This window comes from Gavia stellata, chromosome 3 (assembly GCF_030936135.1).
Source record: "Gavia stellata isolate bGavSte3 chromosome 3, bGavSte3.hap2, whole genome shotgun sequence".
Classification (NCBI taxonomy): domain Eukaryota; kingdom Metazoa; phylum Chordata; class Aves; order Gaviiformes; family Gaviidae; genus Gavia; species Gavia stellata.
Genome location: NC_082596.1, coordinates 27,005,609 through 27,033,148, shown reverse-complemented (window position 1 = coordinate 27,033,148; position 27,540 = coordinate 27,005,609). Strand labels below are relative to the sequence as shown.

Genomic DNA, 27,540 nt, shown 5'->3' with positions numbered 1-27,540 from the left:
TTTTATGGAAATTATTATTCTAAATGTTCTTTGATGCAAAACAATATGTTTCTTTAGAGAAAACATTGTAATTGTTTTCAGGCGGCATAATCTTCCATGGCTATATTACGGTGATCAACCAGGATTAGCATCCCAAGTGCTCGAGGCAAATCATTTCCCTACAATCTTCAGTTTTAAAGGAACAGATAAGGTAGGTTTTGGGTAGTAGACATGGGGAAACAGACATTTGGAAGAGGACATAATCACATGAAGAGCTTTAGATTCATTGGAGATGTGGCTCCACTAAAGATAATTTTTAGGCAGCTAGGGTAACAAAACTCAGTGTGAGACCTTACGGAAGAGGAAGGTGATATTTATGTAAAAAATCTCTAGGTAAGATGTTTTTACTAACTTACACTCACTTGCTCACACATTTATTTTGCTTACGCTCTCTTACCCACATTCTCATAAGGCCAAGATGTGCTTGCCTGAGTGGTCTGACCAGGATCAACTGTGTGTGACACAAGGAACAAGGGATGCCAGCTATTAAGTTCTCATTATGTCCTCAAGGTTCTTCTGGATTGGCAGTGATGAACTAGTAATTAGACAAATTTTTATACCCCTGAGGAGTTAATAATTGTTTTGGCATTGTCCTTTGCTTCAGAGACTTGTTTCTTTCAGTCTCCATAAATGTGAAGCAAAGTTGTCTTTGTCTTTTTCCCTTGTTTGAAATACATACATCCTTTTGTCAGTTTTCCTGGTGAGCTAATTGGAAAAAGAGGGATGTACTGATTGGAAAAATGTGATGTACTGTAACTTTGCTGCCCGTCTCCTGGTGCCAAGGTACATGATCTTTTGCTGACAAGTTGTTAGTGCCATGGTTTTATCAGAATCCATTTCTCAGCCTTATTGCTGGGAACAGTGTTCTTCATTATTGCTATGCGGTGTTTAACCCTTTCCTTCTGTTGCTTCTGGCACTTACACATTTCTATCCATGCTTCATTTATACCAACCTTAATATCTCTGTTACAAATCTCTACAAGTTGAGTTGTATCAGCAATGGATTCAGTCTATTACTCCAGCCTTTTCCTGTTCCTACAGTGAATTAGAATTTAAAAAAAAAAGAAGTGAGGAAAAACAATCATTTCAATATGAACAAAGCCAGGTATCCATCCCTGGGAGGGATGGGCTCCTTAAGTAGCGTGTTAAGTGTTAACTGCCACAGTTCCAAGAAGGAATCAAACAGTAATTTAAACAGTAAAGCATTTTATTTTACAGATTCATTGTAAAATTAGAATAACTGGAATAGTTTATTCAGGTTAAGCTAATCTCAGAAGGTAAGTAGTGCTAGTGATAACCTGTTTGTTGGTTATACTGCCACATTTATCTTAAGTTTTCTTATTGACTCAGAAATAAAATAGTTTTTTTTTAGCCATATTCTAAAAGGTTGTGTTTTAAATTAAATGATGTTGCAATGCAGCTTCTGTTTTAACAACTAAAATACTCATTATTCTTCCTAACACTGAAGGTCCTGGAAGCCCTCAAGATCCCAACCTGGTATACAGTAGAAATCTGCATAGATTTCTGCTTAATTTAGGGCGTGTCTACCTGTATAGAAGTTCCTTTGGAACTTTTTCTACATCACCAATGAAGCTGTAGAATTGTAAAGTATGTTTTTTAAAAAAAATAAGCTACCAAAACCAAGATTAAAAACATAAAATAAAAGGGAAAAAATGAAGCATTATGCTGAAAGTTTTAGGGAAGCATCAAACGATGAGACAGCAGTCCCTAAAATGTGTATGTCCGCTTTATGGCAGTTTCATTGTTTCTTTATCTTTTTTCATCCTCAGGATGTAAAGCTGCAGTTTATTGCAGCCTCATTTGATGCAGCAGGAAACTTTCTTAAGTGGCATAATTTGGAAGGAGGCATCTTACAGGTACATTTGATTTTAATTATCTTTTGTTGATACCATAATGTTCTAATTGCCTTTAGCCAAGTTAAGGCATAAGCCAACAGTTTGGCTACTACAGTAGTGACACTTCATAAGATAACAGAATCAAAAGTATACATTCAGCAACATTGCCCTCATCCATTGGACCAATATAAATTTGGAATATTGGAAAGCTGTGAAAAACAGCACTAGTCTTTTAGAACCAACTATCTCTTTCTTCCATTCAGCATACAGTTACCCATGTATGTAATTTATTATTAGCCCTCTTTTTCTTGGTGAGAAAAGTATATTCTTTAGGTCTCAGTCCACATGCATTTATAGAAAATTCTGGATGTCCCTATTGGATGTTGTCACCTGTTTTCACATATTATGGGGATGCCAAGCAAATCAATGATTATGTCACTATCAAGAGAGGCAGGAAAACTGATCTACCACTCCATTTTCTTTCAGTTCTCTTGGGATTTTTTGTTTATTTCTTTTGGTTTTAATATAAAATATACACTTTGGCCAGTATCTACCTGGCTTTTTCATAACAGAAAGTTATAAAAACTTGCTGGGAGACTTTACATAGACTTGGGGAACACTGGCTAGAGGATTCACAGTACCCCTGGACACTCTGCCCTCAGATTTCAGTGGCACATGCACATTCTTCTTCAGCAGTACCATGCTGTATAGGGTGTGAAAAACGCAAGGAAAAAGCAAGTGGAATACACGATAGTGATTAGCCTAATGGTTAGCAGAAATTGGCAGCTGCGAAACATGTTACAGAGTAGAATTTGTTTAGCAGTCCAGTGGTGATCTGGGCACTCGCAGCAATTCCCTAGGCTGGCAACAATAGCAAGAACAGTTGGGAATTGTCTGCCGCTTTTCTAGGCTCTTCATGTCACTCTTGGAGCATATCACTTCAAATGCTCCAGTATCTACAGAACAGCAGCTGACATTCAGGATTTAGATAGTGACTGCTAGTTCTTCTGTTGTTGTCTCAAGGATGAACTGTCTTTCATCTGCCTCTCAAATTTTAAGGAAAACTAGTGTCTGAGAAAACAGGTTACTAAGCTAATTACTGTGCATAGAAAATGAGATATTCTGACATAGATTTTAAGGTTTATTGGGACACGTTAATTTCCTAAATGTGGAGCTTTTAGTAGCTATCAAAAAAAGGAATAGCTTTTCCATTCAAAGCCTCTTGTAACGTGATAGATTGTGTGTGATGATAAGACATCACAGTGCTAAAGCAACCTCAATGCATAATTCTAGCAATTCCCAGAATTTCAGTTGCACACTAGTAGAATTGTGTTTTATGTAAACTTAGACTTGATTTTCATTTTGGGAAAATGGCTATGCCCTCCACTAAGTGCCATGCTCATTTAGTTAGAATTTGGCCCATTTTTCTGGGTTCTGCTTCGAATGACTTGTTCTTTGCAGGAAATGTAAAAGTTACATTGAAAAAGGAAAAAAAAAATAATCTGTTACTTGCCATAATAACTTTGATCTTAGGAGAATGCTAGCTTAAGAGAAAGGGGGCAATATGGATGTGGAGTTCTTTTCTCGTGGGATTCTTGGATTTAGCAGAAGCTACTAATAAAGCTTGAGGCAGCACAGTGCGTTGAACATTCAGTCCCCAGAAAGATTATTCTTGCCTGGTTGGATGATGCTGGTCACAGATTTCAACTTCAGTGATAGAACTGAAAAATACTATGCAAGTATAAATAAGCTAAACCAGCGTTTTAAGAACACCAATATTAGTACAATAAATAATCATGATTACTCTTCAAAATCAATCCCTCTCTTAAAAAAAGAACAAAATATCTTTTGTGAGAACTGGATACATAAACTGCTTGTGGTACCTGTGAATATTTCATGTGAGAAAAGGATACCTTTGAATTAACCTAATTGTAATTATGTTTTGTTCAGCTTTGTCCTGATACCCAAACTAAATTGAATGCGGCTTATACATTTGGAACAACTTACCAACAAAGTGTAAGTAAGAGATAAAATGCTATTCTGAATTTTTAATTAAGTTCCTTTATACGTCACCTCCAAACTTGCTGAGGGAACACTCAATCCCCTCATCCAGATCATCAATAGAGATATTAAACAAGACCGGCCCCAAAACTGAGCCCTGGGGGACTCCGCTTGTGACCGTTCACCAACTGGATTTCACTCCATTCACCACGACTCTCTGGGCTCAGTCGTCCAGCCAGTTTTTAACCCAGCGAAGAGTGCACCTGTCTAAGCTACGATTCGCCAACTTCTCCAGGAGAATACTGTGGGAGACAGTGTGGAAGGCTTTACTGAAGTCCAGGTAGACAACATCAACAGCCTTTCCCTCATCCACTAAGGGGGTCACCTGGTCATAGAAGGAGATCAGGTTGGTCAAGCAGGACCTGCTTTTCATAAACCTGTGCTGGCTGGGCCTGATCCCTCGGTTGTCCTGCATGTGCCCTGTGAGTGCCCTCAAGATGAACCTCTCCATGATCTTCCCCAGCACTGAGGTCAGGCTGACAGGCCTGTAGTTCTCCAGATCCTCATTCTGGCCCTTCTTGTAGATGGGCGTTACCTTGGCAAGCCTCCAGTCGTCCGGGACCTCCCCTGTTAATGAGGACTGTTGATAAATGATGGAGAGTGGCTTGGCAAGCTTCTCCGCCAACTCCCTTAGTACCCTTGCATGGATGCCAGCAGGTCCCATAGACTTGTGAGTGTCCTGGTGGCATAGCAGGTCGTTAACTGCTTCCTCCTGGATCATGGGGAGTTTCTTTTGCTCTCCATCCTTGTCTTCCAGCTCAGGGAGCTGAATACCCTGAGGATACCTGGTCTGGCTATTAAAGACTGAGGCAAAGAAGGCATTAAGTACCTCAGCCTTTTCCTCATCCTTTTTGACGATGTTCCCTCCCGCATCCAGTAAAGGATGGAGATTCTCCTTGGCTCTCTTTTTGTTGTTAATGTATTTATAGAAGCATTTTTTGTTATCCCTTACGACCATGGCCAGACTGAGCTCTAGCTGGGCTTTTGCCTTTCTAATTCCCTCTCTGCATGACCTAACAAGGTCCTTGTACTCTTCTTCAGTTCCCTGCCCCTTCTTCCAAAGGTGATAAACTCTCCTTTTTTCCCTGAGTCTCAGCAAAAGCTCCTTGTTCAGCCAGGCCGGTCGTCTTCCCCACCAGCTCTTCTTATGGCACATGGCGACTGCCTGCTCCTGCGCCTTTAAGATTTCCTTCTTGAAGAAGGTCCAGCCTTCCTGGACCCCTTTGCCCTTCAGGACTGTCTCCCAAGGGACCCTCTCAACCAGTGTCCTGAACAGGCCGAAGTCTGCCCTCCAGAAGTCCATCGTAGTGGTTTTGCTGACCCCCCTCTTTACTTGGCCAAGAATTGAGAATTCTATCATTTCATGGTCGCTAAGCCCAAGATGGCCTCCGATCTTCACTTCTCCCACCAGACCCTCTCTGTAAACAGCAGGTCAAGCAGGGCACCTCCCCTGGTAGGCTCCCTTACCAGCTGCGTCAGGAAGTTATCTTCCACACACTCCAGGAACCTCCAGAACTGTTTCCTCTTGGCTGTGTTATATTTCCAGCAGACATCCGGTAAGTTGACGTTGTAACTTCGAATTTTCCTGTCTCCATCTTTGGCCATGTTTCATACGGAAAGAAGGCATATGCAATCATGCCATGCCTGTATGTTGTGCTCATTAACTCTTTAATGCATTCCCTGATTTCAGTGAATTCAATAAAGAGATGAAAGGCAAGTTTCAATTGAACAGATGACTCATCAGAGGAAAGAGATTCTATAGATGTCTTAACTATGGGAAAAACTGCTGGAGTTTTCACACCTTACTGAACACCAGGAAAGGCAGAGAGGATAGAGCACTTGAGCTTGTGTATACTTAGATGCTAAATTCAGTCAGCCACAGAGACAGTTCTGCCAGCAATAAAACTTCATTAATTTTTCTCACTTGCGTGTTAAATGGGGAGGTGGTAGTCCCTTTGATGGGGGTGTGGAGAAATAGCATCTTTATTTTTATAAAACTCCATATGTCTGCACAGCGACTAATACCTATATATCCATTAATATTATTTATTAACTTGTCTACATTCAAAACCATTCCCCACATTATGTGTTGCAGTGTAAAAATAGATAAACTCTGGCTGCTATTTGGGTGGTGTGAGATTCTTGTAGTGTAATAGCTGTCAAAGCTTTAGTCCTTGAAAACTAGAGTGTTTACTAAATAATTTTGACAAATCTTTGTTACATATTTTTACTCTTCCATATTGTTTAATGTTGTTTAATCCATATTTCAGTAGAATCACACAGAATCACAGAATGATAGGGTTTGGAAGGGGCCTCTGGAGATCATCTAGTCCAACTCCACCACCAGAGCAGGTTCACCTAGAGCAGATTGCACAGGAATGCGTCCAGGCAAGTTTTGAATATCTCCAGAGAAGGAGACTCCACAACCTCTCTGGGCAGCTTGTTCCAGTGCTCTGCCACCCTGAAAGTAAAGAAGTTCCTCCTTGTGTTTAGATGGAACTTTCTATGACCAAGTTTGTGCCCATTACCTCTTGTCCTGCCACTGGGCACCACTGAAAAAAGACTGGGCCCATCCTCCTGGCACCCACCCCTTAAGTATTTATAAGCATTAAGATCCACCCTCGGTCTTCTCTTCTCCAGACTAAAAAGACCCAAGTCCCTCAGCCTTTGCTTATGAGAAAGATGTTCCAGTCCCCTAACCAGCCTTTGTAGCCCTTTGCTGTATCCTCTCCAGCAGTTCCCGGAAACTTATTTCCTATTTAGGATCACTGAACTGGTCAAGTATGGTTATCCTTTTTTTGTGCTTTTTAAAATCCTATGTATTTGATATATTGAGTCTGTAGAACCTGTTGTTAAGTATTAGCAACAGTTAATATTACTGGGTTTAAATACAAATACCAAAAAATACTAACTTATTGAGTATTTTTAAATTTAATTATTTTCATGGATTGTATGCATCACTTTTTTTTTTTCCCTTCAGCTTTGAAGAAAACATGGTCTACATGTTATATGAGTATTTAAAGACTGCATGATTGTTCACATATGCAGAAAACTACCTGCTTTCACATTTAATTTCTTCACACAATCACAAAATGGTTGAGGTAGGCATACTCCTCTGGAGGTCATCTTCTGCAACCCCCTGCTCAAGCAGGGCCACCTAGAGCAGGTTGCCGAGGACTGTGTCTAGACAGCTTTTGAATATCTCCAAGGATGTAGACTCCACAACCACTCTGGGCAACCTGTGCCAGTGCTTGCTCACCCTCATAGCAAAAAAGTGTTTTCTGACATTCACAGGGAACCTCCTGTGTTTCAGTGTGTGTCCATTGCCTCTGGTTCTGTAACAGGGCACCACTGAAAAGAGCCTGGCTCTGTCTTGTACACCCTCCCTTCAGATATTTGTACACATTGATATGATCCCCCCTGAGCCTTCTCTTCTCCAGGCAAAACAGTCCTACATCTCTCAGTCTTTCCTCACAGGATAGATGCTCTAATCCCTTCATCATCTTAGTGGCCTGCACTGGACTATTATCAAGTAGCTCCATTTCTCTCTTGTACTGGTGAGCCCAGAACCAGACACAGTACTCCATGATTTCAGCGTTTATGTTTCTTGATTTTAGTGTTTATGCTGTTTTAAATTTTATGTCTGTGAAATTTGCTAGGATATTTTTTCCTATTCTGTTGAAAAATGTTAGCAGCGCTTCATTCTCCACATTAGTTATTCTAGTCAGTTGCAGTCATTTCCATGAGGTTTGTATCAAATCATTAGTACTTTCTAATTGCCTGCAATTAGCTGGAATGCTTTGTCTTTTGCAAAAAAATGGGACAGATTCCACAGTAATTTTGTAGGGGAAGAATCACAGAATCACTAAGGTTGGAAAAGACCTGTAAGATCATCAAGTGCAACCATTAACCCAACACCACAACTTCATAAAATCATTAAATGGCTAAAGTGATCTTTTTATTTTAACACTTTTTTCTTGTAGTGCAAAATTTCAATTTCCAAGATTTTATTGGATTTCGCTAATCCAATCTTTTATGACCTATTCCTTGAATATAATGGTGACAACGGACAACAGTATCTTTGGGCTGTGCCAGTTTTAAACTTGAATCTTCAATACAGTGAAATGTTTGTTAATCAAGGTAAGACTGTCATAGTAACATTTCTGTGAATTTAAATAATCTGAATAACTTCAAAGAGAAAGAATTTGTATTAATTGCTGTTACTGAGTTGTTTTTAAAGATACTACAACCCACCGTAACTTGTTTCCGTTTTAAGACATTAGTATTTTGTGGGCAAGTTCTGATAGTGTTAAATGCAAGCTTTGGTTGCATACACCAGCCCAATCAATAATATGCACAAATAAAGTAATCTAATTTTATTATGTATTTGTTTAAGTTGAAAATAAATAATTTTACATCCTGAATACAGTTATATGTATCATACAGTTATATGTATCATTTCTAGTAGATTTAATTCTTTTTGTGTGTTGAACTAGTTTTTTAAATATTATGTGACTGTCATGTTTTTTCAAAGGCAGTAATATGAACAACTGGCTTTTGACTCGTCGATTTTTTTTGGTGGATACACTAAGTGGAAGAGAGAATGACTTGGGAAAACTACCAAGAGTAATTCGAATTGCTAGCAAAATAACAATAAGGTGATTAATTGCATATAATATATAGCCATAGAAAATAAAGCCAATTTTGTGCAGTCTGCATTTTATTGTCTTAAAATAAAGTTGGTGTATTATGTTGTTTCTAATATGTCCTGTGCTGCTTTTTCTGTTGCATACTTGGAAATAGCAAGAGTTTCCATAGGTTGTTCTGATGAGTGAGTGAGTGCGAAAACATAAGATTGATTTGCAGGGGTTAAAATTACTGTGATTACTTTCCAGATAAGATCGATCAGACTATGTATGCATAATGCAGGTGAGCAGGCATTCAGTCACCTCTTAGATGCGGGTGTCATGTGGAAAGACCTAAAAACTCCTCTGTTAGTTCTTTTTCAATGTGTATGTTACTGACTATACAAGGATGCTATTTCATACTCCATATTCTTTTTTGCAGTATTTTTACAAACTGTTGCCTATTCTGTTGTACAATCCAGAATAGGCTTGTAGTCATTTAATTGAAATTGTGAGACTACCTGTTAGGGTCATTACTGATAGTTCATGTCAACTGGAATAATTTTTGGAAGAACCTTTTTTCTCCTTCTTTATGTAATGTCTTCCTCTGAGATGACTGTCAAAAATTTGAGATCTTCCATTTTCCTTCAGCTCTTCTTCACAATTTATTAGTTAAAATGATTGCTGAGTAGCACTGAGTACTGATCCGTACAAGTAATCATCTTGAAGATTAATTTAATATACTAACTCCATTTGCTGAGAATTACATACTACATTATTTCAAAAAATAAGGATTAGCTTATGTATGTTTATGAGAACTCCCTCCCATCCCCCCTTGGAAAAAAGGATAATGCCAGAAATTCAAAATAAATACAGAAAAGATCATTCTGTAATGCTTTGAGAAAAGTTACCTTTTGGAATTGACTTCAATTGCAGCTATCATAATGTGAGCAGTAGGTAAAGACTGATTCAGGTATTTTCTTACAAATAAGCAATCCTTCCCAGCTTTTTCTTTTTATATATTTGTGTATATGTCTTTCTACAGTGGTTGCTTTTAAAATGTGAATTGCCATGTCATTGGGTTTGAAACTCACATTTTATTCATCTGTTCTGTCATTTAGTATTTTCTTATTAGTACAAGTTTCAATCAATACTTTCCAAGCAACTCATCCATTTTCTGCATTAAAAATCATAGTCTGTTTGTATTTTTGCAGTATTCGTCTCGTATCCCATACTCAGAGAGGAACTATCTACCCTCCTCTACTTACTATTGCTTACACAGATGTGCTTGTCCAAAACCCTGACACGCAGAGTGTGATGGTGAGATCTTTGTGCTATCTTAATTGAATTGATTTGTTAATCATACTTTTAGTTCTGTTGGAATTCCAGTTGAGTGAACATTTTTTGGGGCGTTGTAAAAATCTAATAAGCAGTTTCTAGTTCTGCTCAGTTTTGGAGCTGCAAGTTTTCACTAAAACTTCAAGTTTTTGAAACAAAGCAGTTAAAATTATTTTTTTAATTTATCTTGACTCTTTTTTAACTTAAAATACTTAGAATTTTACAGTTGGTTGTATAATACTAAATTAGGCTACAGTTCAAATAAAATTATACAGACAGAAAATAACAAGAAAAGTACTCTTTATGCAATGGACTGAAAGCAGCAATTTATGCAAGGATTTGAATATTTTTATTTAAAGCAATGCATTAAGATGAGGTTGTTATGACACAGGCATTTCAGGTCATCTGTAGTTTAAGTTAAAATATTGGTAATATGTCTAAAACACCCTTTAGTGTTTTGTCTGTTGTGTATTATTTTACATCACATCTCTCAGAATTAAAGTAAAATAATCCAAAAATCTGTAGTCAGAGGGGTTGGAGACCAGTTTGGGGGATCTTCCTCTACTGAAAGCCACCACATTCTCCTGTAGCAGATGCAAAGGGCATTTTCTACTTGCCCTTTTGCCTGCCACGATGGGCAGCAGCTCAGATGTCCCCTTCCTGTGCCTTGTTTGCGTGTTAGATCATACTGCTTTAAAAAGTGAAAATGTTGAGCTTAATATAGTATCATTCTGCTATTAAAAAACCCAGAATATTAACATTTTCTGCTTATCAACCTTCAACAGTTCAGGCTTCCAGTACAGATAGGTATCTAGCTAGAAATTTCTGGTGCTAGAACCATTCCTTGCGTTCTATATTAGCTGCATGAAAGGAAAGAACAGACAGGGAACTAGAAACACAGAAAAATTAGTCAGACACTTCTTCCCTGTCTAAATGATGTCTGTCTTTAACCACAGAAACAGCACTGTTTTTAGAAAATAATTCATTCAAATGGTGATGGCAGGAACAATTGTTTTCAGTTTCTCTATTTTATGTTATACTCTTTCAACCTTACATCTACATTTCAACCAAACATCTACCTAGGTGTTTTCAATTTTGTATGTTTTGTTGCATTTAACAAATTTTATGCAAGTAAAAAGATACACTGAATTTCATTCGAAATGCTATAAACACTGAGCTTCTAGTAACTGAGCATATTTAGACTTAAATCCAGTGAGGTGATAGTATGAGCTCTGACAGGAACAAATGTTTTGGGAAGCCAAGGCAGGGGGGGAGGAGGGATTGGTTTGGGGGGTTTTGTCCTTTTTTTAAAACTGAATTAAAAATACTATTCATTATCTTACTGGTGTTAACTTTAGCCTTGCAGTGACAAAGATCCAGGCCAGCATGTTATAAAACGAAGACAAACGTTTTGTCTTCCTTGTACAAAACTTTTAGACCAAAGTCAAAATAGGTCTTAGGTTAGATAGATATGTAAGCTAGAGGGAGCAATTTTGATGCTGCATGACAATTTTTATTCCATTCAAGCTGGAAGAAAAAATTGATGTCTGAACTATGCAAGAGCTCACTTTATGATTCTGCATATTGGTGTAATTACATTCAAGTTACTTTTAATCAACACTGATAAAAGGGAAAGTATCAAACCTTTGGTGTCTCCTTTCAGAAGGACAAAAATATGCACATTTGAAAGGATTATAATTAGGTACAGCTAGTAACTTGCAGAGAGCAGGCATCCATCCCCAGCATTACTGTTGGTAAAATCTGCACTAAGTACAGCAAAGCTCATGCTAGTACTAAGCCTAGCACTGTAGCACACCAGGTCAGATGTATACAATAAAAGAAGGTATATGTTGTAGTTATATAGTAGCCCTAGATGGGAATTTCCATCAACTAAAAGTGTGAAAACTACTACTCTCTAATGGTTGTAGCGTTTCAGAATTTCTATGCATATTTACTTTCTGTGTCTTAATATTCAGGTTTCCTTCTCAGTCAATTATGAGATGAATCAGTCAGAGGCTCAGATTCAGACTGATGTAAGTTGTATTGCCCTTTAATTTGTTGATACAATGATTTACTTCTATTTTGTGGTTTTTTTAAATATCTGCAAGTAATTTTTCATTCTCTTCAGATCACGTTGGGTGTGTTGGGTGGGCTTGCAGTGTTATGGTCCCTTCTCAAGACTGCAGGCTGGAAGAGGCGTACAGGAAGCTCTATAATTGATTTGCAGGTATAAACAGCTGGTAACCTAAAAAGGGACACATCCTCCTTTCTTTAAGGAGACCTTTGCTATCATTCCCTGTGATATAACTGTTCTGTTTCTTAAGGTAATTGAAATAATTTCTAGCCTAGCTGCGTAGAACTGTGACCTGGAGTTAGGCTCACTGGAGGAAGTAGGGGTTTTTGCATTTTTTTTGATTCTGATGTAATTTAGGAAATATTTTTACTAAAAATAAAGGTATTTACAGAGCTATTCTGATCAATTGAGTGACCTTAGTTTTCAAATCAGTTCTCTGAACAAAGACTAGCATGTAGGAGTTTCAGATACTGAATATACCATAAATGTATGACCATAGTAGAAAAATTTTGTTCAAAGCTACTTTTCAGTACTAGAGTTTCCTGTAGTGTGAACTGCATAACATTTTATATGAATGTACATATGCATTACTTAATTAGTTTTACAAATCTCTACAGTGTGTTTTTATAATTGCAGACGGTTTTGAAGTTCTTACTGTTTTATGCTGGAGACCTTGCCAATGTTTTCTTTGTCATCACAGTGGGAACAGGGATTTATTGGCTTGTGTTCTTCAAAGTAAGTGTTTTTCCAGATTTGGGTGTTATGAAAACCTATTTCTATTGCATATATTTTTACACAAAAATTCATTTTCTTTCTTTTTCTTTTTTTTTTTTTTTTTTGCCTTTCTGGTCAGACTATTGAGGCAAGTTCTATATCATAGTCTGTTTTGTGTGCTTAAATTTTTGTGTTCACCTGTTTCTTTTCCTTAGGATTCATTGTGCTTGCAGTCTTCTTAATAGTCACTTAAAATATTTCAAAAATTCAAAATGATTGTGCATTAAATATTGATCTTTTTCTGCAAAACATTATTCACTCTTAAGCACTTAGTATGTTGTTACATATGCCATCCACACTGTTTCAATGTAACTTCTCAATTACAGGCTCAGCAGTTTGTCTCTGTGCTTTTACCACTTCCATCTCAAGAAGAAGATTTTGTTACATACATAGCATGTGCATTTAGTTTAAAGGTAAATTATTTTTTTCCTCAGGCACTAAAGACATTGCAACATAATGCTTCCATATATTTTCAGTAGGCTTGTTTTTAAACATCTTGTGCACTTCATTTTATTAGTGTATAGGTGTAAATAATTTTTTTATTCTAAGAATTAGACATTTATTTTGTGGAGTCTTTATAGGGAAACAAATGTCTGAGGAAGATGATCTATGGAACATTATTTTTTCAAGGATAAAGGTGTAAAGAAACACAAATAAAATAACACCATATCAAGAAAGCAAGTGCTTTCTTTTAAAGCAGAATATAAGTGCTGTCAGTTCCTGATTAAAAAGAAGACAGGTTAAAATAATTATGTTCAAGCATACTGGTAGAACTCAGAGATGGGTATTCTGTCTTCATGGGACAAAAGAGTATTTTATTAGTTATAAGTATTATATTGAATTGGAATTCATAATACAGGTTAATATGTTATGGGAAAATACGCAGTCAATTTTTTTGGAAGTTACTTTGCTGTATTTTCTTCATTATTTTGTACATTGTCACATGACTTACCATTATGCCAAGCTTCTAAATTTTTTTAAAAATGTACCAAAATTTGGTAGCAAAGTTGCAGTCTCAAGTATAGTCAAGTATATTATTTGTTATATTTAATGAATGACATGTGCAATGACTGTTTCTTCATCTTTGTCTATATGCTGCTGCTGTCCTTACTTGTTATATTTCTACTTTTTCTTTCTTAGGCTCTGCAATTCTTACAATTGCTGTTTTCACAACTTACTATAGATATTTTCTTTATTGACTGGGAAAGACCTAAGGGCAAAGTTCTCAAAGCAGTTGAAGGTAACTCAAACTGTGTTTGTTTGTATAAACAGCTTTGGTTAAATTCAGGTATTACTCTCAGGTATTAAATTTCAGAGGTTTATTGTATGTATTCTTTTTAGGTGAAGGTGTTATTAAAAGTGCTGCTGCACCTGTGAGCATATGGAGAACATATTTTATAGCAAATGAATGGAATGAAATTCAGACAGTGAGGAAGATAAATCCCCTTTTTCAAGTGCTTGCAGTTCTTTTTTTTCTGGAGGTATTATTACTACAATTATTGTTGTTGTTGTTATTATTTTTTATGATTCACAACCAGAATGTAACATAAGGGTCTGTTTTGTAATTGCATTCTCTGTGGTAATAGTGGATGACCTTCAAGTTCACCTGAAAACATGTAACTTAGTAAAGTAATTATTTTAATAAATTTTTTAATTTATATTTATGTATGTATAGGTCGTACATATTTCGTTAAGGAAGACTTAAAAAAAAAAACAAAAAAACCTTTCATTACCTTAGAGACCTTTGTTAGTTTTGTTCTTTTCTTAAGGTAATGAGTTACCCTAAATGGCATAAGAGACCGATAAATCTGTGTACACACTCAATTCTTTATTTGCCTACTGGCTCCCTCTTGCCACAGTCTACAGCTTTATTTCTGGTTTCGTATTTATCTGAACTGAGCTTCCTTCATGCGAATTTGCTATAGTGACCTTTTATAAAGCAGGAAATGAAATGTGCCAGTTCTGTTCCTGATGGCATAACACAAGGCAGTTACAGCTTAAGGATATGTGAAAAATTGTGCTTTAGCTTTTCAAAAACATTTTGGTTTGTTTCTTCTGTAGTTTGGCAAGTACTTTTATTTTGGGAAGTATTCTTAAAGCATGTAGCACATAGTTGTTTATGTGAGGTTCTTTTACATATTTTTAATACTTTTATTCATTTTTATATTTCCGTTTTTAAATTTCCTATTTTTCTTTCAAATTATATACAGTAAAAAGGCCCAAACTTTCCTCATTCACTACATCAGTATTTTTGCTGTTGGTAAATACCGGCCAGGAACAGCTTATGTGCCATGTTACAAGGAAGGAATGGGAGAAAAGAGAGCACGTATTCCCAAAACTAACTAGTTTCCTCAGGTTACTCTTCATAGGCTCCTGGTATTACTAGAAGGGAGAGGCTACTCTTTGTAGAGAGTGATTAACATCTTCCTCTGTAATTCCTGCTATGAATTTTCCTCTGGAGAATCCCTTTCTTGCCACTGACGGTGGAGGAAGTCATGAAAGATACCTAAATAGGCTAAAATTGGTGTTTGTGAAAACCTCAGATAATCTTCATAACTTTCATTGTCATGCTGGAGTTTGGAATGTAGCTTCCCTACAAGTATAATGCACGGGGTATAATGCAGTCAGCTGCTCACTACAAGGGGGAACTTCTGTATTGCTCAAAACCTGTCTTCTCGAGTTACCAATTTTGATAAAATGACTGTTCAGTTCTCATCAATCATGGTGACAGCTGTACAGTAGTAGAAAACAAGCCCGGAAAAGCAATAGTTGGAGGAAGTTGGAAAGCATCTCCTTCCCCTCAGGCCTCATGTCTGGCACCAAAGCAGCCGCTTGGTTGGCACTAGTTGCCGTGGTGGAGTTGACTACATGGCTAGTGCAGATAGCGCTCTGTCAGCAAAAGTGAGCTTTTCTATGTTGTACTGGGTCTGGCTGGGATAGAGTTGATTTTCTTCATAGCAGCCCATAGGGTGCTGTGTTTTGGATTTGTGGCTAAAACAGGGCTGATAACACACCAATGTTTTGGCTGTTGCTGAACAGCACTTGCACAGCGTCAAGGCCCCCAGCAAGTAGGCTGGGGCTGCTCAGGAAGCTGGGAGAACACAACCAGGACAGCTGACCCCAACTGACCGAAGGGTACATGGTTTCATACCATAGACCATCATGCTCAGCAATAAAAATTGAGGGGAGGGATTTTCTGGGGACTGGCTGGGCGTCAGTCTACTTGTGAGAGGTAGTTAGTGATTGCCTTTGCATTACTTGTCGTGGAGTTTTTTTCACCTTCTTTTTCCCTTTTTTTTGCTTATTAAACTGTCTTTATCTTGACCCACAAGTCTTCTTGCATTCGTTTTTCCTGTTCCCCCTCCTGCTGTGGTAGGGGTCAACCCACCCCAAATATGTTTCTGGTGCAGCTTCAGTTCCGAATGACTTTCACAAAATATTCACCTATGTTTCAAGACATAGTGTTTCCCTCATCTTTTTTATTTGGGAACTTTTTCTAGATTGATTGTTTAAAATAGATTCAGCCATAAAGACAGTGGAGGGAAATATATTTCTATTCAATAAAAACAAAAAAAATCAGTTTCTTACAGTTGCAGAATAGATAAAAAATTCGTTTTAACACTGGAATATATAGGACCAAAAAGCTGAAATTTGGCATATATAATATCCCTATGCAGTCTAACAGTAGAATCTTTCGGAGTTTTTCAGTAAAAATCAATGTTGACTTGTCATGAGATTTAGGTGTATATATTTTTAAATTTATGTATCAACACATATATGTACAGTTTATGTTTCTCATTAATAACACTGGATCACACAATTGGGCCCTATCATAGTGAACATGCTACTATTCCCAGGTCCATTTTTCCTAATTTTTTCTTCTTACTTCCTGTTACGATAGAAACAACAGGGTCATAATTAATATTGTTCATTGCCTCATGTTGTTATATTGACCTTCTTATATCTTCAGGTGGTGGGATTTTCAAACCTGGCTTTAATGGATTCTTCTTCCAGTCTTACAAGAAGCAGTGAGAGTTACATAGCTCCTTGGAGCCGCATTTTAAGATTTGGTGTGTCTGCTGCACTCTGGCTAGCCATTGCCTTCTTACAGGTATGTGAAACACATGACATACTGAATTATCATTTTCAGGCTGGTTTGTGGAAGCTAAAATATATCACTAGGCCATCCATACTACGTATGATAGCATTGGGTATATTCTTAACTGTTTTGTTAGATCTAGACTCGTAGCTGCTGTAGCATGGTACACCTTTAGAACGAAAAATGAATCTTCTGATCTATGAGACATCTTTCTTTGTAGTCAGAATTTTAATCCTCTCAAAGATGTGAATTTATGCAACTCTTTTTTTTTTGTTTTAAACAACTTTGAAGCATCTCCAAGTTCAAAATGAAAAGCAGGTTATTGCTACAGTTTACTTCTTAGAAGAAGGATGTCTGTCCCATTTCATAGAGTCCAATGCAACGGTGGCCACTACAGACATCTGTAATTTCTGGGTGTTAAACTGTGAAGTTAATTGCTTGATAAAGTCAAATCTGATGCACTAATAAAAGAAAATTTGGTTGATTTATTTCAGATTATATTTTTTTCTGTGTTTTATGAAAGATTTGTTGAAGATAAGATAAGCCAATTTGTTGATTTGTGTTGCATGAGCAATGTAAGTATTTCTTTGTCTCATTTGTACAGTGGCATTTTAAATAGAATAATATATACAATAGTTTTAAGGATATTAAATAATATTTATTAATTTAATTTAATCAGAGATTACTAGCTAACAGCCAAAGTGAATGTTTCTTTCAGCTCATTTTATTGGTGCAATCTACAAGAAGATTTTAGTTAAACTTTCATTGGAAAAATATTCTGGAATCATAAGTATCAATATGTTTTTCTAGATGTGTGATTTTGAGGTTGTTTTTTGAAGTTAAATTTGTTACTTATGCTCATACAGAATTAAAAAGTAACAAATTATGACGGAAATTAGGTGTGGAACCATTTGCTGCTGTTTTTTCCACTGGTTTGCATTTTAGTACTTTTGTGTTATAGACACAGGTGTCTTGGTTTTATTTAACATGTTTATGTTCAGTTTCTGCTCCTATCTTGTGGTTGTCCCTCAACCGTTGAACTTCATGGTTGTCCTTCCTGGACAGTTATCACCTTTTTTATTCGATTTCACTTACTCACATCTGAACTACTTCCCTTTCTCTAATTTAAATATGGCTCTTGAAGCTTTGTACTGCAGGAATTCCTTTTTAACCAAAGAAGAGTGCAGTCAGAACAGTCATTTGGCCAGAACTTTTTAAAAATAGAGGGATTGACCCCTTTTATCAGCCTTTCCAGCCTTGGTTATTCCTCTCCTGTGAAAACCCATGTAGTCCATGGGTTGTAGAGGGAGTTAATTTTGTTTTTTCTGTCATATATAAGCATTGTATCATACTGAATGAAATTCTCTTAAATACAGTCTCCTAGGAGCTCAACTGGAATCACACATACACATTATGTATCACATAATAACTTCTGAATCAAAGTAAAAGCTAATAACTTTGCTTTAATTTTTTGGCTCTTTGGAATTAAGTAGTGATCCTTGCTGTTGATAAGCTAAACTTGAAGCTGGTGTTTGTATCTAGTTAAACATAGATAAAAGTAATCAGTAAAAGAGTTATTAAATATTTTTCTGCCATGTTTATTTTGGTACCTGCCTACTATGTATTTGTAGACAGCCTGGTCTTGCTGATCTCCACTGTGAATTCAAAAGTTCAAAAATAAAATTATAATGTTTAATTAAAGTATTCTTCTCTTCCCCCATCTCTTTTAGATTTCAGTGTTTCTCTTGTCGCACAGCTGCTTTGGTTATTATATCCACGGTCGCTCTGTGCATGGACATGCAGATACCAATATGGAAGAAATGAATATGAACCTAAAGAGAGAAGCAGTAAGTAAAAGCAGTAAAGTTTACACCTGCTTTATTTATTTGTTTTATAAGAAAAAATGCCACACCTTTGCATTATGGATCTGCACCTCTGCATTGCATTGCTCCAAGTTATGATACTTAAAACATACCAGCTGTTGGTAAACTCATGGCCACAATCAAAAAATGCATACCAAGAAGCTTTCATAAAGAGACAAATCTGAAAAACTCCAAATAAAGAGACATCTACTCTTCCAATAAATTATTTTATTCCATCTCTTCTCCTCTGGTGATATAACCTATTCTTTACAGAAATTAATTTGAATCAGTATTTTTTCTAATTTTTTGTATGTTGTATCTTTGCTGCAAGATCAGGCAAATGTAAAATGTCTAATACAAGATTGGAGCACTTTGCACTAAATTTCATGACAACTCGCATCTTTGTAGGGACAAGTAGGAAGAAAGTACCTTTGACAAAGGATATTGCTATTTCGATGATAAGTCAACAGAGAAAAACATAACCATGTGAAAATTAAATCTCAAACATTGAAATGTGGAGGAATCTTTTTAATAACATTTTTGGCTTATATGTTCCTATAATTTTTTCCTAATTGCTTATTTTAATATAATTTTAGAAAAAGCAGTTTTTTCCCTATGAAGATGTCAAATTTTCTATTTTCTTGGGGTTTTTGAGATTTCTTAAATGTGACCTGAAAAACATGTGGAAAAAGTCAGGAATCCAAAGCACAAAAAAAGGAGGACAAGTATAGAATAAATGATAAACATGAAATAAAGGACTTCAGAATGAATGTCAAAAGATGTATTAGAAGGTAATGAACTGAACACAGCTGAAAAGAGGACTATGTCTTTGTGACAGCAGGGGTCAGGATTTCATGTCTTAAGAAAATCTTGCTATAATAGAACCAAGACTGCAGTGGATTAATATATTCAGATATTAAGTAATATGTGTACATGAAAGAGAGTAAATGAAAAGCTTTTGACTTTTTTTGGTCTATGAATGACATTAATAATCTTAATTTACAATTGCTTTAATTGTACAGGAAAATCTATGTAGTCAGAGAGGTTTGTTACCGAACACAGATGGCCAGACATTTCAGATTTCCATTTCAAGAAAAATGCGACTGCATTATGACAGGATTCATGAAACTCTAACAAGAGTAAGTGAAATATTTGTATTCTGTAAACGTTATTTAAAATATATAATTTTTTTGCTGAAGTCATGGTCATGTTATATTTCAGAAGCGTGGTCCTGCTAGGCTTTTGGACTCATCTGCAAATACTTTCGAACAAAGCATAAGGGCATACAACACCATGAACAAATTTCTCAGTTCTTTTATTGATCACGTATGTATACTGACATTACTATATCAAGGAAAATATACAATTACAGTAAGTAGAGACTAAAAATTGTAAATCTGAAAGACTGTAAATTCTCTTTACGCATATGTGCTTAAAGACTTGTTGTTAAAGATTTTATGGCAACTGGAATAGTGCTTCATTATAAAAAAAAATCGGAGTACTGTCCAACAGTGCAGCATGCTCTTAAAAATGACAAATCCTTTTTTGTTATGTACTTACTTTTGTCTTGGAATAGACCAGTGCTTTTTTTCATTCATAAAGGTCTAAGTACCTGTACTTCACTTTGTAACAAGTACTTTTTCTTTGAAATCATAAAACAAGAAGTATTTTTCCTTTTCTTACAGGTTCATAAAGAAATGGATTATATTGTTAAAGATAAGTTGCTGCTTGAACGGATTCTTGGCATGGAGTTCATGGAACCAATAGAGAAAAGTATTTTTTACAATGGTAAAAAGACCTATGACTTGGTGTTTGTACTATTATAAGTATGTAGGTTTCTGTGTAGATTTCTTTCCCAGGATTTACAATCTCAACTGGACTTTAAAGCAGGAGAGGTCATTAAATGACCGCTTGTGAGAGAGGTATTTAAGAGATGTTCTTCAGGTTACAGAAATCCTATTTATAATTTGTCACTCAACTGCAGTGTTTTTTCTTTTAGGCAACTGAAAGGATACTGTGTAGAGATGTGCACATGTTTACAAAGTGCTCCTTTGACTTGCTATCTAGATCCAATATCCACTTTGTAAATGCAAAGACGACCCACGATATTTAAATAGCTCCATGCTATTTTTTTTTACATAGAACCAAATTTGTTATGAAACAACTAAAAGTACAGATAGACAATGTCTTTAAAGAGGATATTGATCACAGTGAGGATGTTTTAGTGGAATACTTCATGTTAATATACCACTCATCTTTGCAGACTCCACTAAGTAATTTGGGTTTTTGAGTATTTTATTTTGAAGCTTTTTAAGCATTGCCAATATCTACAGCAAAAATGAGTATTCTAGCAAAAAAAGGGATGACACCAGTTCTGATTCTGGTCCCTGGAGCTATGCAAAATCAGTCAGACATGGGTTCTTTCTCCAATACATCATCCTGAATCCCTAGCCCATGCTAAACCTAGCCATAAGTATTTCCAAGTGACCAGTACCTGTGTTAAAAATAGATTTAGTGAAAGTTCTTGACCATATCTCAACCTTCAACGTAGGTTCCTAAAACTGAATCCCTGGAAGATTGATGCTGTGAAACACCAAGGCTCTGAAAACCTTAACCTATTCATAATTACTTCCAGGTGACCAATACCTGCAGTACTGGAATCCTCATCCAATGTTAGGTCCTCCATTTCCTCCACTTCCAGGGTTCTGAAACCCTGAGTCCTGGTCTCCTCCTATTAACAGATGTGGTCTGGGGACCAGTATCCACACTGCAATGAAATATGAGCTGTGAATTTAAGCCTTATACCAGTCTGTTTCCTCAGTCCCTGAGCTGTACAGAATCCATTAAGAATTATCTTTGAAAACCTTAGTTCAGACCCTGATTAAACCCCTAACCATAAATATGGCCATCACTTGCATGAAAACTAAACATTAACTAGTGATCCAAGGTGATGCAAGCCCTCATTTTGAGTCCCTCAAGTACTTGGCTCTCCAGCCTCACTATTCAGAAACTCTAAACCTTATCAGAACCATAATTCAATCCATAGATATTACCAGATGACCATTACACGTCCTAAATATGTCATCATTCTTATATAATAGCAATCTGCAGATTACATCACTGAGCTGTGCAGAACTTTTCCTGCTCTATGACACCAGGGCTGCAAAAGCTGAAGCCTAATTTGAGTCTCAAACTTTGCTATATAATCAGGAATGCAGCACATGCTTTCAAACTAGCCATGGTTGTAGTCTGATATTTTTGCTCAGTCTAGATATCTGAGCTACACCTAATTCATTAAAGGCTTGGGCTCTCCTCCCCTGTCATGATGAAGCACTATCTTTTAGTAATAAATGTTGCCAGATAGCCAGTATCTGCCTTAAAACTGTAACTAGGACTTTCTTCAGCCTCAGTCTGTGATTCTACACCTTGCAATATCAGTCATTCCAAAACCCTATCCTAAACCCCAGGTCTACTCAGCCATAAATATTAGGTACACAATGTCTGAGTTAGAATTAAGTAAGTGTATAAGCATGATGTGATGTCTCCAAATCGTGAAGTATTCAGCAAAGGTTTGGTCTTTTGACTGCCATTGTTTCAAAGTTCATAATCATAAGCATTGATATAAATATATCGTTTGATGGTTTAGACTGTCATGGTTCCCAGAAGTTTAGATACAAATCAGGATTTCATGGCAGTAGGACATACACAGTTTGTATTGAAAATATGCTGTTCTCAATAAAACTTGCATTAGACATTTTTCTGAAAAAGTAGAAAGAGGGGAAAGAATCTATTTTCTGTACTTGTTTATTTTGAGTGTTCTTTTCTCTTTTGAAAGTGTTGCTTTTTGATTAAAGAAGTGGTAAGTGGTCTAGACTACTTTGGCTATGAAAAAGGTATTTTAAGCTTAAGAGACCCATTTTCTGGGAAACTGTTAACCAATGAACAAAGATAACATTAGGCTCTGAACCTCCTCCTAAGTAAGGCTTTAAGCATGTGATTTTATTATTTTGTTGAGTTGGGGCCAGAGTTAAGACTTGCTAAAAATTTCAGTGACAAGAAAGTTACATCTGCTTCTTGTTCAAAGCAGCCTTTTTTAAACAATCTGATTGAGATTTCAGGAGTGAATAAACTTGCATGTGGCATGTGGGGTTTTCCTATTGTGTTCCGTCAGTATTAGGCCATTTTATATGTGAACAGGTTTGTATTATTTTGCTTAAATAGAATGACATAACTAGCTCTTATGATGCCACAGAATCCTATAACTAGCTCTTGCTCTGACTTTCCTTTTTCTTATCAGCTTTCTGAGCGTGGACTGATGTACTCTACAAACTTGCACTTCACAGAAATAATAATTTTTCAAAAATTATTTTCTTTCTGTAGATGAAGGACACTCTTTCAGTGATGTTGTCTATTATGGCAATGAGACAACACTGCTCATCTTTGATATCCTGTTTTTCTCCATTGTGGATCTGGCTTCCCAAAGTTTTGTTTTAGCTGCTATTCTAACATATTTGCAACAAGAGGTAAATTTTCCTTTAAGAACAAAGTAAGATTTAAAAAATATGGGTTAATATAGAGGTTTATATAGTTAACTAGACAATTAAAGCAGTGAGTTAGCAGTTTGTGGTGACAGAAGATTATATTGAGAGCTTATAAAATAGTTCTTTGATTTTTTTGTCAAATAGGCTTGTGAGAAATTAATTTTATTCACATGCCTGTCATGAATCACGAGGCTACAAATAACTTTAAATAGAAAATACAAATATCTGTTAAAACGGATCACACATGATTATATTACATTTCAAGGTGGAAAGATAGTGGAAAATATTTCAAAAATGCTAAGGGGAGTTAAGCACCTAATTCATTCATGTTATTTATGATTTAAAGATAATATGAAGTTACTATTTTATGTTAGGTACTGAAATGTACTGTTTTAAGTATTTCTTTGTTAACACATTTTTTTCTAAAATGTTCTTAGATATTCAGGTTTTTTCGTAATACACTTGGGCAGAAGAATTTGGCATCCAAAACCTTGGTGGATGAAAGATTTCTCATTTAATTAAGAAGATGAAAAACTTTGTTGAGGAGTTAATCACGGAAATTATGTCTACGATCAAAGCATCTCTAACCTACAGATTAATTGTAGTGCACTTTTCAATAATAATAATAATGTAATGGTTTTGAAATTTATCATTTTTTTATATTGTGTGCTATTAAGCTTTATTTCTGTATATTTACAAATATTTTTCGATTTGTGAACACTAAACCATAGGCCTTTAAAAGGAAAGGTATATGAAAATAAGACAGAAGTAAACTTACTGTTGTTAATATTAGAATAAGATAAAAATTATTTAATGGCTTTTGCTAATATATGGACCACCCACTTTGAGGCAAAAATTTGAGCATTCCAGTTGGCAGGAGAGGTTGTCAACTCTTAAGTTTTCTGAAAATCCCTTAAATCTTTTTATCTTTTTTTTTGGTAATTTATATTGAGGTATAATGTTTAGCAAACATATTTCCAGTTTTATGCAGCACAGGACTTGTTCTGAATTGAATTAATATTTCAAGAGGACTATTTAAACATCACTTATTTACAGCAACTCCAACTGGAAATTTTAACTTTTCTTTTTTGTGTTACAGTATTGTATGCTTTTGTTTCTTCTCTTGAAGTTTATAATTGTTTTTCGTGGGTGTGGACTATACATGACAAAGTTTCCTTGTGTTTGAGATACAGTAGTGTTACAGCGATGCAGAAAAACAGGCAGAGGAGAAGTTACAGGTATTTGGTGTTTGTTCCTGATCTTCTGTCATCTGATGTGAGATGCCCAGGGAAATACAGTAATTCTTCTGTGCTGTAGCCACACAAGTGAAATAGAAGCAATTGTTCTTATCTTTTTAGAAGTGTTTTCACAGATGCCGATATATGCTTATGTACCTCTGTCTCTTTAATTTTCTGGCTTTATTATCTTTAGATATAACACAGAGACCATAATCATTTTACTGTCATCATATTTTTGGAATTTAGACAAGTTAATAATTATTCAAGTGCCACTTATTAAGTGTTAAGGGAGATTATGAACGGCCTTCAAAACACCTTAAAGTGAGGTGTCTACCTCCCATTTGTATCTCTGAAAAGTCTCCCTACTTTTTTAAAACTGTGTTTGTCAGTAAATGATTAAACATGAATGGTGTTTTCTGTTCTTAGAGCTGTTACTTGTCTTTAGATGATTCAACATCTGCTGGGACTTTCACCAGCAAAAACACCATAAAAATGTAAGTCGAGGTTAGCATTCTTATTCCAAAACAGAGACTGAGGACATGATTAGTTGGACCTAGCAGATTTTCAATGCAGACATGCTTATCTGAGTTGAAGCAGCATTGTATTTCAGGTGTTTCTTGGCTTCATAAAGAGGAACATGTTCTCATGTTGATATCATATCATATCATGGTAACATGGACATAAATCTCAGGGTCGCTATTGCTCTAATGCATTTGCTTTTGGTGTTGCAAAACCTCTGTAGCTTGCTAGTCCAGTATAGTTGCTATTAACGGATAGAATGTGCGTCTGCAAGTAAGGCTATAACACGGTAGATAACTGAAACGCTGATTTTCAGTGGGACATCCATTTATTAATATGCAGTTTCGCACGGATATTTCCATGTCATGCTTTCCTTCCTTAGGTCTACTTCTGTGCACAGCTCTTAGTTTGTTGGTGCACACTATGCCTCAAAAAAGGTGTGAATGCAAAACTTCCAACTGAGTGAAATGTCCACTATAAATAAATTTGTTTGTTACCTTTATGGTGAATGTAGTAATTAAAGTGTCCATTAGGTTCTGTATCTGTTAAACCAGCCAAAAATCTTATTTCCGCTGAGTACCACGACTGTATGACTTCACTAGTTGTAAGGTTTCTGTCATATTGCCTGTCAGTGATGTACGAAGTGCCAAACCTGTAAACTAATCTAAGGAGCCATTTGAAAAACGGGCTGCAGTAGGACATTTGCAAGGCAAAGTTAGGCTTGCATGATGCAAGCATAGCTTAACTAAACAACTAAACTTTCCAGATCTTGCAAGTCCTACTGAAATACCAACGTACAAGAGGAAATACGATCTTTCTCATGTGACCGTATTTATTCAGGAGGACTCATGTGACTAAAGGGGTGTAGAAAGTTGCTGTGAGTATGACCCTCATGAATTACCCTAATACAGGTCTTTTCTTACTGTCACTTTCCCGCAATGTAAGTGTGCGTCGTTGTCAATGGTAACTGGCACAAGCTTTTTGTCTGTGCAGATTCTGACGATATGTCCATAGTCATGAAGTTATTCTAGGGAACAGGACCACACTTCAACATACCTCCTCCGGAATGGTCTGATTTATGAACTACTTCAGTCAGAATAACTAAAAAGTAGTAACCAGACCTGGGTAAACCAGGGAATGTCTGCAAACAAAATGAAGATGCGATTGTGCCACCTGTAGACACAGCCATATAGTTTTAATTTAGTTAGTCCGTTACCAGCAGAAATGGAGATGTTTCAGCATGTGGGCTTTCACTCTGTACCCTATTCTCAATGCTTTTGCAAACCAAGTACACCTTTCCGTGCAAAAATCGTGCTTTGAGTTTGCTTTAGATACGCCTTTAATTATCTGCTGCTCAGAAGGGCATGTGAAAGCTCTAATGACCTTGCAATTTGCAAGAACTACTGCTAACGTCAACTCTTGTTACAGATAAATAATAAATTAATCTAAAAATGATCTGTCAAAACAGTTCAGTTGCTTGGCCCCCTCTTTATCCTCAGTGGACACACTACTTGTTGTGTTTTATTTTTCCAGGTCATTTATCTAAAACGTTAATATAGCTAACGTAGGCACTCTACATGATTTAGGAAATAATTACAGGAGTCAAAAGCTCCAGGAATTCATAGAAGCTTTTCTTCATTCTTGCTGTCCAGTGAACACTTGAAACGCATTGACTGCACTTTGTTCTCCTATTGCTTGATAGTTGTTCAAGAAATAGCTCTTGTGACTGTATTTCCAACTTCACGCTTTTCCTTTTTTAAAATTAATATGCAGCTACAATGTGTTGTTCGTGTGATGAGTGTCTTTCAAGTTTCTAAATGTTTTATTTAATCACATGGCATTTCAGACTCTCCTATCTGTCCCTCTGAGCAATAAAAAAATTTTTAAGGACTGGGAAGTTTTTTTGCACTTTTTAAATCAGTTGACCCAAGCCTACAACATGCTACTCCTTCCATGAACATGAGAGGTTTCAGAATAGGGCAGGAGGCTGCTAGTGGCTCTGCAGGCCACAGAAGCTCTGTCAGGACAAGCGTTAAGGGATTTTTGCAGTTGGTGTGGCAATGGAGGGATACAGTTTTGGATAATCACAACTAATAGAATAAGATGGTTGCTTATTGCTAAGTATCTTAGGGGCTAGATGCCAAAACAGTCAATTCTGCAAATAATTATAACTCATATATGCAGACAAGGTACAGTAATTTCAAGAATATGTTTAAAATTCACAGGTTTCATTTACTATTGAGGACTTGATTGATTTGTATTTTACTACAGCATTCATTTTAATGGTAGGGGCAGGTGTGTGACTGAGGTAAATCGTACCAGAGGTGAGAACTGAAACTGGCACGAGGCTCAAAATGTCATCCCGCCCATCAGATCGCTGCAGCGTAAGCAGCACGGTGATGCCATCCGAGCCAAGCTCGTGGGGTTTTCTGTTTGTTGTCAGTCTGAAAGGGCGTGTATGAGCAGGAGGTGACTAGGGGACTGTGACGTTGTGATATGCCCCTATGAAGATCA

The 27,540-nt window shown here is 36.3% G+C and overlaps 1 protein-coding gene across 1 annotated transcript in view; it reads left to right on the top strand.

Moving 5' to 3' along the window:
• TMEM67 (transmembrane protein 67) overlaps positions 1-23,787 on the top strand; it is a 31,628-nt gene extending 7,841 nt beyond the window's left edge. The window contains exons 8-27 of the mRNA XM_059815377.1: positions 82-190; positions 1,830-1,916; positions 3,846-3,911; positions 7,940-8,096; positions 8,491-8,614; positions 9,796-9,901; positions 11,896-11,952; positions 12,048-12,146; positions 12,630-12,728; positions 13,094-13,180; positions 13,908-14,007; positions 14,109-14,248; positions 16,738-16,878; positions 17,361-17,441; positions 18,597-18,713; positions 19,751-19,867; positions 19,950-20,054; positions 20,414-20,516; positions 23,109-23,251; positions 23,707-23,787. Coding sequence (XP_059671360.1) covers positions 82-190; positions 1,830-1,916; positions 3,846-3,911; positions 7,940-8,096; positions 8,491-8,614; positions 9,796-9,901; positions 11,896-11,952; positions 12,048-12,146; positions 12,630-12,728; positions 13,094-13,180; positions 13,908-14,007; positions 14,109-14,248; positions 16,738-16,878; positions 17,361-17,441; positions 18,597-18,713; positions 19,751-19,867; positions 19,950-20,054; positions 20,414-20,516; positions 23,109-23,251; positions 23,707-23,787 — 2,119 coding nt within the window. The remainder of the gene's footprint in view (positions 1-81; positions 191-1,829; positions 1,917-3,845; positions 3,912-7,939; positions 8,097-8,490; positions 8,615-9,795; positions 9,902-11,895; positions 11,953-12,047; positions 12,147-12,629; positions 12,729-13,093; positions 13,181-13,907; positions 14,008-14,108; positions 14,249-16,737; positions 16,879-17,360; positions 17,442-18,596; positions 18,714-19,750; positions 19,868-19,949; positions 20,055-20,413; positions 20,517-23,108; positions 23,252-23,706) is intronic.
• Positions 23,788-27,540: the final 3,753 nt, after the last annotated feature.